Below are 18,407 nucleotides of genomic sequence, written 5' to 3'. Positions count from 1 at the left end.
CCTGCCCAAGGTCTACCAAAAGAGTCTGCTTTGAACACTCTTCAGTCTTCCCTCCTTCTTCAAGAGGTTCAATCCCTTCTCCTTCTGAACGCCATAGAGGAAGTTCCTCTAGATCAAAAGGGGCAAGGATTCTACTCCCGTTATTTTCTAGTTCCCAAAAAGACAGGAGATCCTAGATCTTCGCGATCTAAACAAATGCTTGGTCAAAGAGAAATTCAGAATGCTTTCTCTGGCCACTCTTTACCCTCTTCTCAATCAAGGCGACTGGCTATGTTCCCTCGATCTTAAAGACGCATACACTCATATACCGGTCAATCTGGCCTCCAGACAGTACCTACGCTTCATGATCAATCGTTGTCATTACCAATACAAGGTGCTGCCCTTTGGTCTTGCCTCCTCTCCAAGAGTGTTCACCAAATGTCTGATTGTGGTGGCTGCCTTTCTACGCTCTCACCACCTTCAGGTCTTTCCTTACCTGGATGACTGGTTAATCAAGGCCAATTCATCTCAGACTGTTCTCCTGGCCACCAACCAAACCATCCTGTTTCTTCAACTTCTGGGGTTCGAGATCAATCTACCCAAATCTCATCTCATCCCCACTCAGAGACTTAAATTCATCGGAGCTGTCTTGGACACAGTCCTCATGAGAGCGTTCCTGCCATCCAACCGTCTTCAAACGCTTCAATCTCTATGTCAGCAGGTGCTTCCACAACATTCCATCTCTGCCAAGCAAATGATGATACTCTTGGGTCACATGGCCTCCACAGTTCATGTCACACCCTTTGCACGTCTTCACCTGCACACTCCTCAATGGACCCTAGCTACCCAGTGGTCCCAAGCGATGGATCCTTGCTCAAGTCACATATCTGTGACATCATCTCTTCGTCAGTCTCTACAATGGTGGTTGATATCCTCAAATCTCTCCAGAGGTCTTCTCTTCCATCTACCTCCTCATCAACTTATCATCACCACCGATGCCTCCCCTTACGCCTGGGGAGCTCATTTGAACGAGTTCCAAACTCAAGGACTTTGGACAGCTCAGGAAATGAAGCATCACATCAATTTCCTGGAACTCAGAGCGATGTTTTATGCCCTCAAGGCCTTCCAACATCTTCTCTTTCCTCAAGTCCTCCTGCTGTGCACAGACAATCGTTGCGATGTACTACATCATCAAACAGGGTGGGATAGGCTCTCGCCTCTTGTGCCAGGAAGCCCAGAAGATCTGGACTTGGGCCATAAATCACCATTTGTTCCTGAAAGCTATCTACATTCAGGGAGAAAAGAATTCCTTAGCGGACAAGCTCAGCAGAATTCTCCAGCCTCACGAGTGGGCACTCGATCCTTTCACTCTACAGTCCATCTTCGCTCAATGGGGCACTCCTCAGATAGACCTTTTTGCAGCTCCTCACAATCATCAGCTGCCCCTTTTTTGCTCCAGACTTTACTCTCCTCACCGTCTGGCAGCAGATGCATTTCTCCTCGACTGGTCCAATCTGTTCCTGTACGCTTTCCCTCCTCTGCCTCTCATGTTGAGAACCTTGTTCAAGCTCAAGAGGGAACGAGCCACCATGATTCTGATTGCTCTGAGGTGGCCCAGGCAACATTGGTTCTCCCTTCTACTTCAACTCAGTTCCAGGGAACCTTTTCTTCTTCCACTGTTTCCTTCTCTACTTACACAGCATCAGGAGACCCTTCTACATCCCAACCTCCAGTCTCTGCACCTGACAGCTTGGTATCTCTCGGGCTGACTTCTCATGATACTCTTTTGTCTCAGCCCATTTGTTCCATTCTAGATGCCTCCAGGAAACCAGCCACTCTGCAATGTTACCATCAGAAGTGGACACGATTTTCTTCCTGGTGTCTTCTTCATCATCTTGATCCCACTTCCCTGGCAGTGGAGACATTGTTGGATTATCTGCTTTCTTTGTCTGACTCTGGCCTTAAGTCTACTTCCATCAGAGTCCACCTCAGTGCCATTGCTGCTTTTCATGAGCCGGTTCATGGAAAACTTCTCTCAGCTCATCCCCTGGTGTCCAGGTTCATGCGGGGTCTTTTCAATGTGAAACCATCTCTTAAAGCCCCTCCTGTTATCTGGGATCTCAATGTGGTTCTTTCCGCCTTAATGAAGCCTCCATTTGAACCTTTGGCTACCACTCCTTTCAAGTTTCTCACTTGGAAAGTACTTTTCCTTATTGCTCTTACCTCTTCCAGGAGGGTCAGTGTGCTACATGCACTAGTTGCAGATCCACCTTTTACGGTCTTTCATCATGACAAGGTGATTCTGCGTACACATCCAAAGTTTCTCTCTAAGGTTGTCTCTGAATTCCATCTCAACCAATCCATTGTTCTGCCTGTCTTCTTTCCGAAACCTCACTCTCATTCTGGGGAACAGGCTCTGCATACTTTGGACTGTAAGAGGGCTCTAGCTTACTATCTAGAGCGTACGAAACCCCACAGATCAGCTCCCCAACTCTTTCTGTCCTTTGATCCGAATAAATTGGGATGTCCTGTTTCTAAACGTACGTTGTCTAATTGGCTGGCAGCGTGCATTTCATTCTGTTATGCTCAGAACGGACTGACACTGGAAGGTTCTGTCACGGCCCATAGAGTCCGAGCGATGGCAGCATCTGTAGCTTTCCTCCGTTCCACTCCTATTGAGGAAATCTGCAAGGCTGCTACTTGGTCCTCAGTTCATACTTTTACATCTCATTATTGTCTGGATGCATTCTCCAGACGGGATGGACACTTCGGCCAATCTGTTTTGCAAAATTTGTTTTCCTAATGGCCAACCTTCCCTCCATCCCTCTTTTTGTTAGCTTGGAGGTCACCCATCAGTCAAGAATATGCTGCCTGCTTGTCCTGGGATAAAGCACAGTTACTTACCGTAACAGGTGTTATCCAGGGACAGCAGGCAGATATTCTTGCGTCCCACCCACCTCCCCGGGTTGGCTTCTTAGCTGGCTTATCCTAACTGGGGACCGCGCGCCTCTGTCGGGCGGGAAGGCACTCGCGCGTGCGCGGTGCGGCCTACTAGAACTTTCCAAGTTCTTAGAGTGCAATCACTCTAAAATTGTCCGTACCGGGGCTCCGTCGGTGCCGTCACCCATCAGTCAAGAATATATGCCTGCTGTCCCTGGATAACACCTGTTACGGTAAGTAACTGTGCTTTCCGTGTCTTCCTTTCCCATCTATCCATGTGTACCATTTTCTCTTTCTTCTCCCCTATTCCCATCTATCCCATAAGAAGCATTTCCTCTATCTCTCTTCCCTGTCACACCCATTGCTGTGCACCATCTCCTCCCTCTCTCTCTCCAGTGATCTGACATCAGTCTTCCTCCTTACACTCTCGTATGATCTGGCATCTCTCTCTTCTTCCCTCCCTCTTCTTATGATCTTAAATCCCTCTTCTCTCCTTCCCACTGTCTGGTATCTTTTTCTTCTCTCCTTCCTTTCTCTGGTCTGGCATCTCTCTTTCCCCTTCCAGTGGTCTGACAACTCTCTCCTTCCATCACCTTTCTCCAGAATCTGACATCCGTCACTTATTTGAATCATCTGTCCTCCCTCCCAGTGTAATATTTTTCTTTCCCTCCTCTCCAACACTATCATGTCTAATAATTCTCCCTCTTCTTCTTTTCCCCATGTATACCATCTCTCTTTCCCTCCCATTCCATGCACCTATGTACAACAATTTCTTTTTCTCTTCCCTCCCCCACTGGCAGCATCTCTCACTCTTTCCTTCACTTCCCAGCACCCCATCCATGCATCATATGTCCTCCCAACCTCTTCCCAGCCCATGCAACATTTATCCTTCCCTGTCTTCCCCCAGCCAGTGCAGAATCTGTCCTTCCAACCCCCTCCCAACCCATACAATATCTATCCTTCCTTGTCTCCCCCCAGCCCGTGCAGAATCTGTCCTTCTCAACCCCCTCCCAGCTTGAGCAACATATGTTCTTCCCTGCCTTCCCAACTGCCCTCCCATGCCATGTTTTTCCCTTTCCAACTATCCTATCTTCCTATATATCTCCCTCTACACCACCCCCCAGGTCGACCATCTCTGCTTTTCTCTTTCCTTCTTCCCTTCTGATATCTCATTCCCCTTTCCGTCACAGCACCCCACATCCAACTACTATACTCTCTTTTTCTATCCCTCTAAACCAGTGGTCTCAAACGCAAACCCTTTGCAGGGCCACATTTTGGATTTATAGGTACTTGGAGGCCTCAGAAAAAATAGTTAATGCCTTATTAAAGAAATGACAATTTTGCATGAGGTAAAACTCTTTATAATTTATAAATCTTTCCTTTAGGTTAAGTCTTAATAATAATATTGTAATTTATAGCTAAAGAGACATATGATCAAGAAACTGTTTTATTTTACTTTTGTGATTATGATAAACATACCGAGGGCTTCAAAATAGTACCTGGTGGGCCGCAAGTTTGAGACCACTGGCTTAGAAGGTCTAACTAATGGGTAGGACAACAAATAATAAACTCAAAATAAGCTTGAACACCTAGAAACAAGTTGTGTAATTATTTGTGCTACAGAACCTGCATCTGTCGTTCAATTTTTTTCTATGTTTTCCTGTACTGCAGCTATCAATCTCCCATCTTTAGGTTTAAGTTCACCTCTCCTCATTTATCACTTATAAAAATTTTTGACTGTTTAAGTTGGATTGTCTTTGTTACAAAGTTGCGTATGGTATTGCTCCAAACTATATGACCGATAGATTTCTCATAGCATTCCATAAACATAGGAGAGAATCACATGCATTGTTTAATTTTCCATCTGCTCAAGGTTGTAAGAGCAAGAAATCCTTGGAACATACACTAGCATTTCAGGCTGCTTTCTATGACAGGGAATTTAGGCCATTATTGTGTAGTGCTTTAGCACTTTAGAACTCAATTGAAAACTCATCTTTTTTCAAAATATTTAGCGAACTAATTTAAATCATCCTTAGGTTATGTTATTTTTAATCTTTTGTTCACCGCATTGAACTTACGGTTATGCGGTTTATAAGTACGATGTTATGTTATGTTATATAAAATTGTAACAAAAATAATAGACCAGCTCCATGAAGACCCATCTACTTATTGAGACCTCAGTAAATTGGTTGGTCTGTAAAGCTTTATGCACCTCTGTCATTTGCTACCACTCTGAATGTTTAAAAGAAATTATAAGAGCATTTTTAGTTGTATATTAATTTTATAATTCCATCTGATATAGGCCCCCTTTTATCAATCTGTGTTGGAGTGTTTTATCATCAGCCGCTGAGGTAAAAGCTCTGATGCTCATCAGAGCTTTAACCGCAATGGCCGATGATTAAAAAAACCTTTAACGCAGCTTGTTAAAAGGAGGCCAAAATGTTATTGACCAATATTAAAATTTGACTTTAAAAATCAACACCAGGTAAATAAGCTGTCATGCAGACTTTCTCTTTGTATTTTTCTGTTTATGGAAGTAAAGACTGGAGCAGTATCTTTAGATGAAGAAAGTCCTATGGCACAGGCACTACTGAAGTATCTAGATGCTCTGTTTCTGAACCCTGACAATTGGCAGTATAACTTCCATGTGGGACGACTCAAATTGTTACAGGGGGAGAATAAAGAAGCTTTAACGTACCTGCAGACATCATTGGCTCTCCGACCTGCATCACCAGTCACCAGGTTAAACAACAAAACAAGGGCATAGTTAGATCCCATTGCCTTTTTTCCTTGTCATATTTGTTCCTAACTTTATTCTAGATCAGCCAGTTTGTTATGCTGCAAATGATCAGATGGTGCACAGCAGATTTTAAAGGTCGTATTTTCACTTCCAGATTAACACCGCCTGCCTTTTATTTTATTTTTTTACAAAACCGTAGCGTAAAACTGCACTACGGTTTTGTAAAAGTAAGAAGGGTACCGGTATATGCTGAATGCATCCTGCATGGTTGGAGGATGCTTATTAGAAGTAATATTACAGTACTTACATCTCCTCTTCATGATCTAAGTACAGTGAAATACTGATCACCTTTTTACCAGACACTGCTTCATGCAGAATTTGGTCTATGTCTGAAAAGAAAAATAAATGGGTCAATATTAAAATCCTGTGATCAGCATTTTTTAAAATGCCAGCATGGCATTTAAAACAAACAAACAACCCTCAATCATGGTGAAACAGAACCACAGATTATTGTCTTATGACAAGCTCGTCCACAAAAATTGTTTTAGAAGAAAAGGCAGTAAAGATGAACTTCCTAAAAATAAATAATAATAATGTTTATGGTAATGTGAAAGTGAGCAGGAAACATCAAGAAATAGATGTTTCAATCCTATATTTGATACTTTCATCATGTTTCAGCATTAACATATTGACTTATTTTTTACTGATTATAGTGGACTTATGCTCTTGATAGGGAAAATTCAAATATATTTTTAATTGACTTCACATTTAGGTTTTCTATAAGTTTGTTTGTATGGTGATTTGACACATTAGCACCTTATCAGCCAGATTAATGATGGGATTCTGAACTTAAATGTGTGCTGAAAAGATAATGGCTCTTCTATTAATACTGTATAGCTCATTTGACCGAGGGTTTGGTCTATGAACTGAATATCTCCCTGGCTCACTTTCATATTATAGTGAACATGATTATTTATTTTTAGGGAGTTCATGTTTATTGACTTTTTTCCTAATGTTATTTTTGTGGGCAAGCTTATCTTAAGACAATAATTCATAATTTAAATCATTCACATGTTCGGCGCTGCTGTGCGTATAGTCAGCAACACTGAATATGTGCATGACTGGTGACCTATACGTATAGTGATGATTTTCATCCACTGTCCTCATAGCTAAATTGTTTAAATTAGGACAGCTTTTTTTTGGTTTGCCTAGTAGGTCAGAAATCCCACTTCTGTCCTTGCTATTAGGATAGGGCTGAGGCAATCTGTAAAAATTCTCAGCAGCATTATCTATATATAGTGCCATTAAAAAATTGATAGTTAGAACTTGTACATTTGGGGGCCTGATTCTGTATAGGATGCCGATATCGGTGGCTGCCAATCGCGTGTCAATCACACATTGGTGTCCTATTCAGAATCGTGTCTACATTTCCGGACAGACACCTTAAACATAGGCCAGAATTTTGTAGGCCTACATTTAAGGTGTCTGTCTCGCGTCTTCAGAAACGCATTCCGTTGTTTAAGCCTGTACATGGCCACTTCTGGGCAAAACCACACCCATACTTTGCCTTGGGCTTGCATAAGCGTGGGTACGTCTCTCCGTAGATGAGCTACAGAGGCCTACAATGTAGGTGTCCTACCTCACACGTGCATCCCGATTGGCTACCAGATGACAGTAGGGCACCTACCACCATCGGGACGTATGTTTTGAGAATCAGGCCCTTAAAATCTATTGCTAAACATACAAGTTTTAAAAAATTTGACATTAAAGCTAAAATACATGTTTTGATGCTGACTCCTGCATTTTTTCAGGGAAATTCTGTAATAGAATGCTTATAATTAGGCATCAAGATGGTACCTGGACAGAGCCTATTTTATAAAGTAACATAAATTCTTACTTTTCTTTATGGAACATTCTTTATTTTAATTTAATTTAATTTAATTTAATACAGTGTCCTATAATTCACAACTTTCAGCTGAAAACCATATAGTATAAAGTACAAACAATAACAAAACATTCAAAATAAATAGTAAGCACAAATTACTCCCCCACAAAATTACTTCACAGATCAAATTACTCCCCCCACCCCCCAACATCCTAAGCTATAGGAAGAAGCCTTCAATTTCCAAGTAACTAGATTGAGAGGCAGATCTGAGTGAGGAGACCTAACTGGAGCCACTTCATTACTTGGAAGAGGGAAAAAAGGCCCCTGGGGAGAATCCCTCTGTGGTTTAAATTTTCCACTGAGATGATCTTCAGGCAATTATCTTACAGGTGGTCTAAGTTCTCAGCTTTACCAAAAACAATCAGTCTGAGGTAGATCAAGTATGACAAAGTAGATGTTAGATGGGCTGTCAAACTCTTCTAGAATCTTCCTATAGGTCCGTAGGATTGAGATAGGGGCTATCTTTGTCTGATAGCTTTGTATGGCCTTGTTTGGGCCTCTGCTAAAGAGATGGTGTTCCTGCTGGTGGCTTAATTTCTGTAGTCAGCAGATGTGGTTCTAAGGCCAAGCTCACTAGCCTTCCTTTTCAGATGCATGATTTATAGGTGATGATTTGGATAAATTAGCCAAGAATTTAGATGAGCTCAAGGCTCTTAGACTGCCCAAAGATAAACCCAGGAGTACAGGTGAGGGTGTAGCCAACAGGGGACATTTTTGGGAGGCTAAGCATTATTGGCATGCTTGGACTAATGGTCAGCAGAGGTCTAGGTTCTTTTGGAGGAAGCCAAGAGTCCAGGTCTTTCCCTTACAATCAATCCCACAGGTCCAATGAAGGTTTCTGGGCCCACTTTCCAGTGGCCATTGGAGGTCAATTTCAGGGTTTATATCAGAAGTGGGTTCAGATTACAGAACACCAGTGGGTGCTCAAAAATTATCTGGAATGGTTATACCTTGGTGACTGTAGAAGGCGGGGGGGTCCTGGAGATGCTGCACAGATTTTTACAAGCTTTATGTAGTAGTTCCCATGCTGCAGGAAGAAAGGGGTATGGGGAAGTATTGCATCTATTTTGTTGTCTCTAACAATGAGAACACCTTTTGGCCAATTCTAGATCTCAAGGGTGTCAACAGTGCCTCCCAGTTGTTAGATGTAAACTCTATATCAGTAATGGCTGCAGTCAGGCAAGGGATGTTTCTCACATCCCTAGTGTTTGAGTGATTGTCTTTATTGAATGGATTTAATGTTTCCTATTAGAAAATGGAATTATTTTCTTTTATTCCCTTAACTGTTTTTATATTATTATTGTAAACCACCTAGATCTGATGAAGAGTGGTGGCATATCAAGTTATTTTAATGAACATAACATATACCCATCAGACAATGTTATCAGAAATACCTTGCTATGCAATTTTGGGACAGCATTATCAGTTTTGTGCTCTACCTTTCATATTGGCGACAACTCCTTGTACATTATTAAAAGTGATGGCTGTGGTGGCTTTGACTTACAATAACAAGCCATTTTGGGACCTGAACAATTGGATAATCCAAACAAAGTCTTTTCCAGAAAGCAAGCAAATGATGACACAGATAATTCCTCTTCTGGAAAAGTTAGGCTAGAAGTTCAACTTGGCTAAGAGCAAGCTAGTTCCCTTTCAAGAGATATGTGAAATTTACCATGTGACAGGGCTGAGAAGTTACAGAACCAGGTAAGACAGCTCCTCAGCCAGGCGAGATCTCAAGCGTCAATCTACCTTTATCTACTTGGCTGTATAGCAGCAACAATAGAGGTGGATCCATGGTTGAGGGCAAACATGTGCCCCCTTCAGACATCCATGTTATCCCAGGGGTCGTTAAGTCACAAAAGTTGAGATGTGATTTCCGCTCTGGGGAGAAGCATGATCAAGCCTTCATTAGTTGTTAAACGATCCCATTCTGCAGAGAGGGTGAAGTCTTGACATTCCATAGTGAATGGTGGTGACAACTAACATGAGCCTTTCAAAGAGGAATACTCATTGCCTGGGGCAAGTAGCTTAGGGTCACTGGTCTAATGAAAAGGCATCTTAGTCAATAAACCATCTGGAACTAGGGCGATTTGCTTGACACTGCAAGCTTTTCAGTATCTAGTTCACCACAAAGAAGAGGTATGGATTTTGTCCAATAATGTTATAGCAGTAGCTTAGTAAACTCCCCAAAAGGGACAAAAACCCATCAGGTGGCATTCAAGGCAGCACTTCTGTTGGAATGGGCTGAAACTCAACTGAGGGACCTGTCAATGGTTGATGTTGCAAAGTGGAGAATGTTCAGGCAGATTTTAAGTTACAACTGGATGAACACAGTGGAACTGAGCCTAAGAAATGAGGCCTTCACCTAGGTCATTCAGCTCTGGGGCAGGCCAGTCTTGGATCTGATGGCAACAGTGACCAATGTGCATTTCCTTCATGGCCATTGCTCGGCAGAACAATTCAAAGAACAGAGGAGTACAGAGGGCCATAAATGTTTAATCCTGGACTGACCAAGGTGGGGAGTAAGTGGGGAGTAAGTGCCTTAATTCATCCAGTGGTCATCTGGTCAGTTTGGACACCTTTTTGTTCTTTTTTTTAAAATAGGTCTAGCCCAAATGTTTAAATGATGCCCCCAACATTTTGTTAAAAGTTTGATTATGTTTGCAGAACGTCCAAATCCTAAGCCCGCCCTAAGCCCACCAAAACCTACCTCTAACATACCACCTTAAGATTTAGACACACTGGAGAGAAAGTTACCAGAAAGACATCTAGAAAGTCTGTTTTGAGAATGTCCAGGAATGTCTCCAAACCTTTTTTAAACCCTGATACGCTCACCACTGTTGCCACATCCTCTGGCAATGAGTTCCAGAGCTTAACTATTCGTTGAGTGACAAAAAATATTTCTTCCTATTTGTATTAAAAGTATTTTCATGTAACTTCATTGAGTGTCCCCTAGTCTTTGTATTTTTTTGAAAGAGTAAATAATCGGTTCACTTCTACTTGTTCTACACTTAGGATTTTGTAAATCTCAATCATATCTTCCATCAGTTGTCTCTTTTCCAAGCTGAAGAACCCTAACCTCTTCAGTCTTTCCTTATATGAGAGGACTTCCTTCCCCTTTATCATTTTAGTCACTCTTCTTTAACCTTTTCCAATTCTGCTATGGGGCTCATTTTCAATGCACTTAGACTTACCAAGTTCTATAGGTTACTATGTAACTTTGTAAGTGCTTTGAAAATATGCCTCTATATCTTTTTAGAGATATGGCAACCAGAATTGAACACAATATTCAAGGTGACTTTGCACCATGGCGTGATGTAGAGGCATTATAATATTCTTGGTCTTATTTACCATCCCTTTCCTAATAATTTCTAGCATTCTGTTTACTTTTTTGGTTGCTGCTGCACACCATGCAGAAGATTTCAGTGTAACACCTAGATTTTTTTTTTTGGGGGGTGCTGAATCCTAAGGAGACCCTAACATCAGGTAACTATGAATTTGGATTATTCTTCTCAATCTGCATAGGTGCCCCTACATGTGCCCTGTCACCTTTCTTTTCTCTGCTGACAGTCCTAAGGGGACCATTGTCTTTCCAGGTTGGCGGCAGCAACAGTAAAAACAACGCAAAGATGTACAGGATCAGCTTCTTCTATGTGCTGCTGGGCAATGCCGCTGAATATAAGCTCTGACTGGCCCCTCAAAAAAGGGGCCGGTCAGGGGCGGGCTAGGGGGACAATGCTGGGGAGGAACCAGCGCTTATGTGGAATCCAGCGATATTCAACTGGGGCCTGCATAAAATGAGCAGGTGAATTTAGGACAGCTCCTACACCTGAAGACTCCACGCTGGACCACCAGGTATGTAGATAGGCCTGGGGGGCCAACCTATACATGGGAGAGGATGAACAGCGGGGAGGTACTTTGATGCATGGAGGAAGAGAGGGAGAAAAGAGACATTGTTAGGAGTATTGTGAGGGGGGAGGGGGGTCAAGACAGCTTTTGAGCTGTCCTAGATTCACGCTTTCATTGTATGTGGGCCCTGTCTGAATATCTCCGGAGTGCAAATAAGAGCCGTCTCCTCCCCAGCACCGTTCCCTGGCCTGCCCCTGACTGGTCCACTTTTTTGGCTGGTCAAAGCCAATATTCAATGTGTGGAGGAGTTCTTAAAGGTAAAAAAAATACTTATGTGAGCTCCAGCCCGATATTCAACTTAGGCCCGCCTAACTCTTATGTGAGACTGACTGAATATTGGCCTGGCCGTCTGGAATTATGCCTTGATATTCAGTGCCAATGCCCGAACATGGCCCAGTACAGAATATTGGGGCATAATTTAACTGGCAGTGGTTAGTGTTTAGAAAAATGCCGACTGCCACTGGCTGAATATAGGGGGGTGGGGAGACAGTGAGAGAATGGGTGAGATGGGTAATGCTTGGGGAGAAAAGAGAGATATGAGGCAATGATATATGGGGAGAAGAGAGAGACACATGGGGTAATGTTGGATGAGGATAAGAGAGAGAGATGGAGTAATTCTGGATGGTGAACAGAGAAATAAAGGAGATTTTGGATGTTAGAGGGAGAAAGACTAGGGAATATGATGGAAAGCTGTAGGTGAATGCAGTTAAAAAAGGGAGATTGAAGACTGAAGAGTAAGAATGAATGAAATATGAATGGGCAGAAAAATAGAAAAAAAGCTGAAAGATAAAGATCAATGTCAGAGATGAATATATCATTGGAAGTGAAGAAAACAGGAGTGTGTGACACAGTAGTTAGAGCTACAGCCTCAGCACCCTGAGCTTGTAGGTTCAAACCCTTGCTGCTCCTTATGACTCATTGCCCCAGATACAGAAAGATCCTAATTTAATACCAAGCATAGAAAAAATGACATAGAAATTATGGAATTTAAATATGTATTGAACTATTGCAGAAGATTTTGTTTTCATTGACATTCTAAACATTGTTTTCTTTCATTAGGGTTTATACTGGCTTAGCTCTCATGGAACAGGAAGATGATTCAGCAGAAAGGACAAATGAAGCTCTGATTTACCTTCAGCAGGGGTTAGACCATTTACTGAATGAACTTTTCATTTTATCAGAAAGGTTAGTTCCACTGTTGGTCAAAAGGTTTTTATTGACATACAAAGCCTAGAAACAGCCTTTTCTTTGAAAAAGTTCACATATACACATAAAATGACAGATATTAATATTCAAATTAATGCTCTTATTAAAAGCTCGCTCTTTTTGATAAGAAAATTAAGGTGTGTAAGAAAATATTTTAATGTAGAACAATATAGTCATTAGTACTATCAAAACTAGACTGTGGTAATCTCAGCTATATTGATGTTTCTAATCAACTGTTGCAAACACTACAGAGAACATAAGAATTGCCGCTGCTGGGTCAGACCAGTGGTCCATCGTGCCCAGCAGTACACTCAGACGGCAGCCCTTAGGTCAAAAACCAGTGCTCTGAGGCTAGCCTTACCTGCATATGTTCTGGTTCAGCAGGAACTTGTCTAACTTTATCTTGAATCCCTGGAAGGTGTTTTCCCCTATAACAACCTCTGGAAGAGCGTTCCAGTTTTCTACCACTCTTTGGGTGAAGAAGAACTTCCTTACGTTTGTATGGAATCTATCCCCTTTTAACTTTAGAGAGTGCCCTCTCGTTTTCTCTATCTTGTAGAGGGTGAACAATCTGTCTTTATCTACTGTCTATTCCCTTCATTATCTTGAATGTTTCGATAATGTCTCCTCTCAGTCTCCTCTTTTAAAGGGAGAAGAGGTCCAGTTTCTCTAAACTCTCAATGTATGGCAACTCCTCCAGTCCTTTAGCCATTTTAGTAGTTCTTCTCTGGACCCTCTCGAGTAGTACCGTGTCCTTCTTCATGTACAGCAACCAGTGTTGGACACAGTATTCCAGGTGGGGGCATACCATGGCCCGGTACAGCAGCATGATAACCTTCTCCGATCTGTTCGTGATCCCCTTCTTTATCATTCCTAGCATTCTGTTCACCCTTTTTGCCGCCACTGCACATTGCACAGACGGCTTCATTGACTTTTCGACAAGTACTCCCAAGTCTCTTTCCTGGGGGGTCTCTCCAAATACTGCACCTGACATCCTGTATTCGTGTATAAGATTTTTCTTACCAACATGCATCACCTTACACTTATCCACGTTAAACCTCATTTGCCATGTCACGGCCCATTTCTCGAGCGTGTGTATGTCACATTGCAGGTCTTTGCAATCCTACTGCATCTTCACTTCTCTGAATAACTTTGTATCGTCTGCAAATTTAATCACTTCGCTTGTCGTACCAATTTCCAGGTCATTTATAAATATGTTGAAGAACACAGGTCCAAGCACCGAACCCTGTGGCACTCCACTTGTGATGCTTTTCCAGTCTGAGTATTATCCATTTACCCCCACTCTCTGTTTCCTATCTGCCAACCAGTTTTTAATCCATATTTCACCCTCGATTCCATGGCTCACAATTTTTCGAAGTAGTCGTTCATGCGGGACCTTGTCTATCTGCCTTGTCTATCTGCCTGTTTACTCCCTCAAAGAAGTGCAGCAAGTTCATCAAGCAAGATCTTCCTTTGCTGAAGCCGTGCTGGCTGGTCCTCATCAGATTGTGCCCGTCTAGGTCAGAGGTAGGCAATTCCGGTCCTCGAGAGCTGGAGTCAGGTCAGGTTTTCAGGATATCCATAATGAATATGTATGAGATGGATTTGCATGCACTGCCTCCTTGACATGCAAATCTATCTCATGTATATTTATTGTGGATATCCTGAAAACCTGACCTGGCTCCGGCTCTCGAGGACCGGAATTGCTTACCCCTGGTCTAGGTGATCAATGATGTGGTCCTTTATCAGCGCCTCTTACCATCTTTCCCAGTACCAGGGTCAGACTCACCGGTCTGTAGTTTCTCGGTTCTCCCCTCAAACCTTTCTTGAAGATCGGCGTAACATTCGCCATTTTCCAGTCTTCCGGAATCCTTCCCGATTTGATCGACAGATTGGCTATTAATTGGAGCAGTTCAGCTATAGCCCCTTTCAGTTCCTTGATAACCCTCAGATGGATGCCATCCGGTCCTCGATTTTAAGCCTATCAATCTGCCTGCATACATCTACTAGACTGACCGTCAACCCTGTCAGTTTCCTGTCTTTCTTTCCTGTATATAGCCTGTCAGCTTCCAGTATGTTGCGTATATCCTCTTTGGTAAATATAGACACAAAAAATTGTTTAGTTTGTCGGCGATGGCTTTGTCCTCCTTTAGCATTCTATTTATTCCAGGGTCGTCCAATGGCCCCACTGCTTCCTTCGCGGGTCATTTCCCCTTAATATATCGAAAAAAACAGCTTGAAGTTTTTTGCCTCCTTAGCTATTTTTTCCTCGTAATCTCTTTTGGCCCCTCTTACCGCTTTATGGCACCTTCTTTGATGTTGTTTGTGCTTTTTCCAGTTTTCGTCTGTTTTTGACCTTTTCCATTCTTTAAATGAAGTCTTCTTGTCTCTGATCACTTCCTTCACCGTTACAGTGAGCCACACCGGTTCCTTGTTCCTTTTCCTCTTGGATCCCTAGTTGATATGCGGTATATATAGATTTTGCGCTTCGGTGACTGTGTCCTAAAAAAGGGACCATGCTTGCTCTAGCGATTTTACAGTGCTTATCCTCTTCTTAATCTTCTTCCCCACCATGAGTTTCATCGCTTCATAATTCCCTTTTCGGAAGTTCAGTGCCGTGGTCATAGTTCTGGATCGATGTTTTGCCCCTGTGTCCAGGTTGAAGCGGATCATATTGTGATCACTGCTTCCCAGCATCCTTTCTACTTCTACGCCTTGCACCAGTCCTTGTATTCCATTTAGAATTAAGTCTAGAATTGCATTTCCTCTCGTATTTTCCTTGATGAGTTGTTCCAGGAAGCAATCGCCTACGCAGGGGTGTCCAATGTCGGTCCTCGAGGGCCGCAATCCAGTCGGGTTTTCAGGATTTCCCCAATGAATATGCATTGAAAGCAGTGCATGCACATAGATCTCATGCATATTCATTGGGGAAATCCTGAAAACCCGACTGGATTGCGGCCCTCGAGGACCGACATTGGACACCCCTGGCCTACAGCATCCAGGAACATGGACTCCCTACTACAGCAGGAGGTGCCTAGGTTCCAGTCTATCCCCGGATAATTGAAGTCGCCCATGATAACTGTGTTGCCTCCCTTGCAGTTGTGTTTAATCTCGTATGTAATTTCTCCATCAATTTCTTTGGACTGCCTTGAGGGTCAGTAGTAGATGCCGTTCTTCGTTTCCGTTCCATTTATTCCTGGAATTTGGGCCCATAGAGACTCTACCTTATTTTTTTATTTCCGGCGTGTGTTCTCTTCGGTTGACTCAATTTCCTTAATACCCCCACATTTTTTTACCTACTCTGTCTCTGCGGTATAGCTTGTATCCTGGTAGAACAGTGTCCCAGACGTTTTCCTTATTCCACCATGATTCCGTGGTGCTGATGATGTCAAGGTTATCTTTTTGTGCCATAGTTTCCAATTCCCCCATCTTATTCCTTAGGATTCTTGTGTTGGTATACATACACTTGAGTTTGTGGCCTGTTATTTTCTTGCATCCCTTTTGATTCATCAGGTGAGTCTTCCCCACTATCTTCCTGCACAGTATCCTCCGGGTATACCATTTCCCAAACCATCAACTCTTGGTCGACTTTGGTCTTTCCCTATCTTCCTAGTTTAAAAACTTCTCAATTTCTCTCTTGATGTTGCTTGCAAGTAGCCTTGTTCCGTCTCCGCTGAGGTGGAGTCCATCCTTCCTGTATAGCTTGCTCTTCCCCCAGAACGTCGTCCAGTTGTGCACCTGTTGACTGCTTGCAGCTTCGTCTGCCTCTTCTCATTGGCCCTGGGTACCGGCAGAATCTCTGAGAACGCTACCCTCAGCGTTCTGGTCTTCAGCTTCCCTACTAGCATCGAGAATTGGTCCTTCAGAACACTGCTGTATGGCTAGCTTCATTGGCTCCTAGTGGAAGCCAGAATTTTGTTTAAGCTTTCTTGCATTCTAAAAAAGTTCTAAAATGGAGACTGCCCAGTCTGTATGCTGTCTCATTTTCAATTCGTTAATAATGACAAAAATAGAAGATCTTGTAATTTGGCAGTTTCCTTCTGTGAAAGGCAGAAAAAAGTCTTAAGATTTAAGAAAAGCTTTTTGCATCAGGCTCCTAAGATCTGAACGGTGTTGTTTAAAGTATTAGGTCAAAGTACTTAAGTAAGACTAAAGATAAATGCATATTTTGATACTTAACTAAAAGTAAAAAATATAATGTAAAACAAATTAAAAATTTACTCAAGTAAAATTTAAAAAGTAAGGCCCTCATTCTATAAAGTCTGCCTAAATTAGGTGTCAATATCGGCATCGATCATTAAAAATTTAGGCGCTCATTATAGAATCATGTTTAGCATCACCTAAGCATATTTATGTGGCACTCAGCATTCTAACATTTAGGTGTCTCCAATTTATGCCAGGGTTTTTTTTCTATGCCTAAAATTAAGTGCCAGTATCAGAGCATCTAATTCACAAACAGGCACTTAACTCTAAAAGATGCCCATGATCCACTCCTAACCATGCCTACTTTTAGTGTAGGCAGTGGCGTACCTAAGGGGGCGGGGGGGCGGGCCGCCCCGGGTGCCAGCTCATTAGGGGTACTCGAGCCTTGGAGTCACGGTCCGGGAACTTCCCTGCTATGGCCCGACTCCAAGGCTTCCGCGAGTCCCCGAAGTGATCCTGCCTGAGCCCTCTCTCAAATTCCATTCACCCACGGCCACAACCCCCGTCGCCGTCGGAGCTTGGTCAGCAACTTCCGGTTTCCGGCTGGGTGGAAGCAAGAAAGGAGCCCGAGCCGCGTGGGACACTGCAATTAAGGCAGGAACCGAGGGTGAGTATCGCGGGCTGCTTGGCGGTGGTTTTATTGTTATTTTATTTCTGCCCGAATCAATTTTTTAAAAAGCCCAAAATCGGCCTCCCGAATTATCAACTGACCCTCCCCCCCTAAAGCAGGATCGGCAATTTCCTCTTGCTAGCCGGCTCCTGCTTTAGAGGGCGAGGGGGGAGGGTCAGTTGGGAATTGCTGCAATGTCCTGCTTCCCCTCTGGCCTCCTGACCCGTACCTAATTGCATTAGACAGTACTAGATGGGGGGTGTATTGTAGGCCTTAAGGGGTGGGGTGTAAGCCTTAAGAGGGAGGTGTAGGCCTTAAGGGGGGGGTGTAGGCCTTCGGGGGGAGGGTGCAGGCCTTTGGGGGGGTGTAGGCCTTTAGGGGGGACATACCTTTGGGTGGGAGGTAAAGACCTTCGGGGGGGTGTAGGCTTTCAGGGGGGTGCAGGCCTTCAGGGGGGTGCAGGCCTTCAGGAGGTACAGACCTTCGGGGGGGTGCAGGCTTCAGGGGGGTGCAGGCCTTCAGGGGGGTGCAGGCCTTCGGGGGGGTGCAGGCCTTCAGGGTGGGTGCAGGTCTTCAGGGTGGGTGCAGGCATTCGGGGTAGGTGCAGGCCTTCATGGGGGACAGACCTTCGGGTGGGGGGTACAATCCTTCGGGGAGGGTGCAGGCCTTCAGGAGGTAAAGACCTTCGGGGGGGGGTGCAGGCCTTCGGGGGGGGGTGCAGGCCTTCGGGGGGGTGCAGGCATTCGGGGTGGGTGCAGGCCTTCAGGGGTGGGGTGTAGGCCTTCGGGGGGAGGACAGACCTTCGGGGGGGGGGTACAATCCTTTGGGGAGGGTGCAGGCCTTCAGGAGGTACAGACCTTCGGGGGGGGTGCAGG

The 18,407-nt window shown here is 43.7% G+C and overlaps 1 protein-coding gene across 1 annotated transcript in view; it reads left to right on the top strand.

The window, feature by feature from the left end:
* The window catches only part of LOC117357752, a 245,966-nt gene that overhangs the window by 132,594 nt on the left and 94,965 nt on the right, over positions 1 to 18,407 (top strand). Inside the window, exons 11-12 of the mRNA XM_033938800.1 lie at positions 5,462 to 5,661; positions 12,573 to 12,698. Coding sequence (XP_033794691.1) covers positions 5,462 to 5,661; positions 12,573 to 12,698 — 326 coding nt within the window. The remainder of the gene's footprint in view (positions 1 to 5,461; positions 5,662 to 12,572; positions 12,699 to 18,407) is intronic.

Source organism: Geotrypetes seraphini, chromosome 3, assembly GCF_902459505.1.
Source record: "Geotrypetes seraphini chromosome 3, aGeoSer1.1, whole genome shotgun sequence".
Classification (NCBI taxonomy): Eukaryota; Metazoa; Chordata; class Amphibia; order Gymnophiona; family Dermophiidae; genus Geotrypetes; species Geotrypetes seraphini.
Note: the sequence above shows the minus strand (reverse complement) of the source record. Positions and strands in the feature narration are given on the sequence as shown.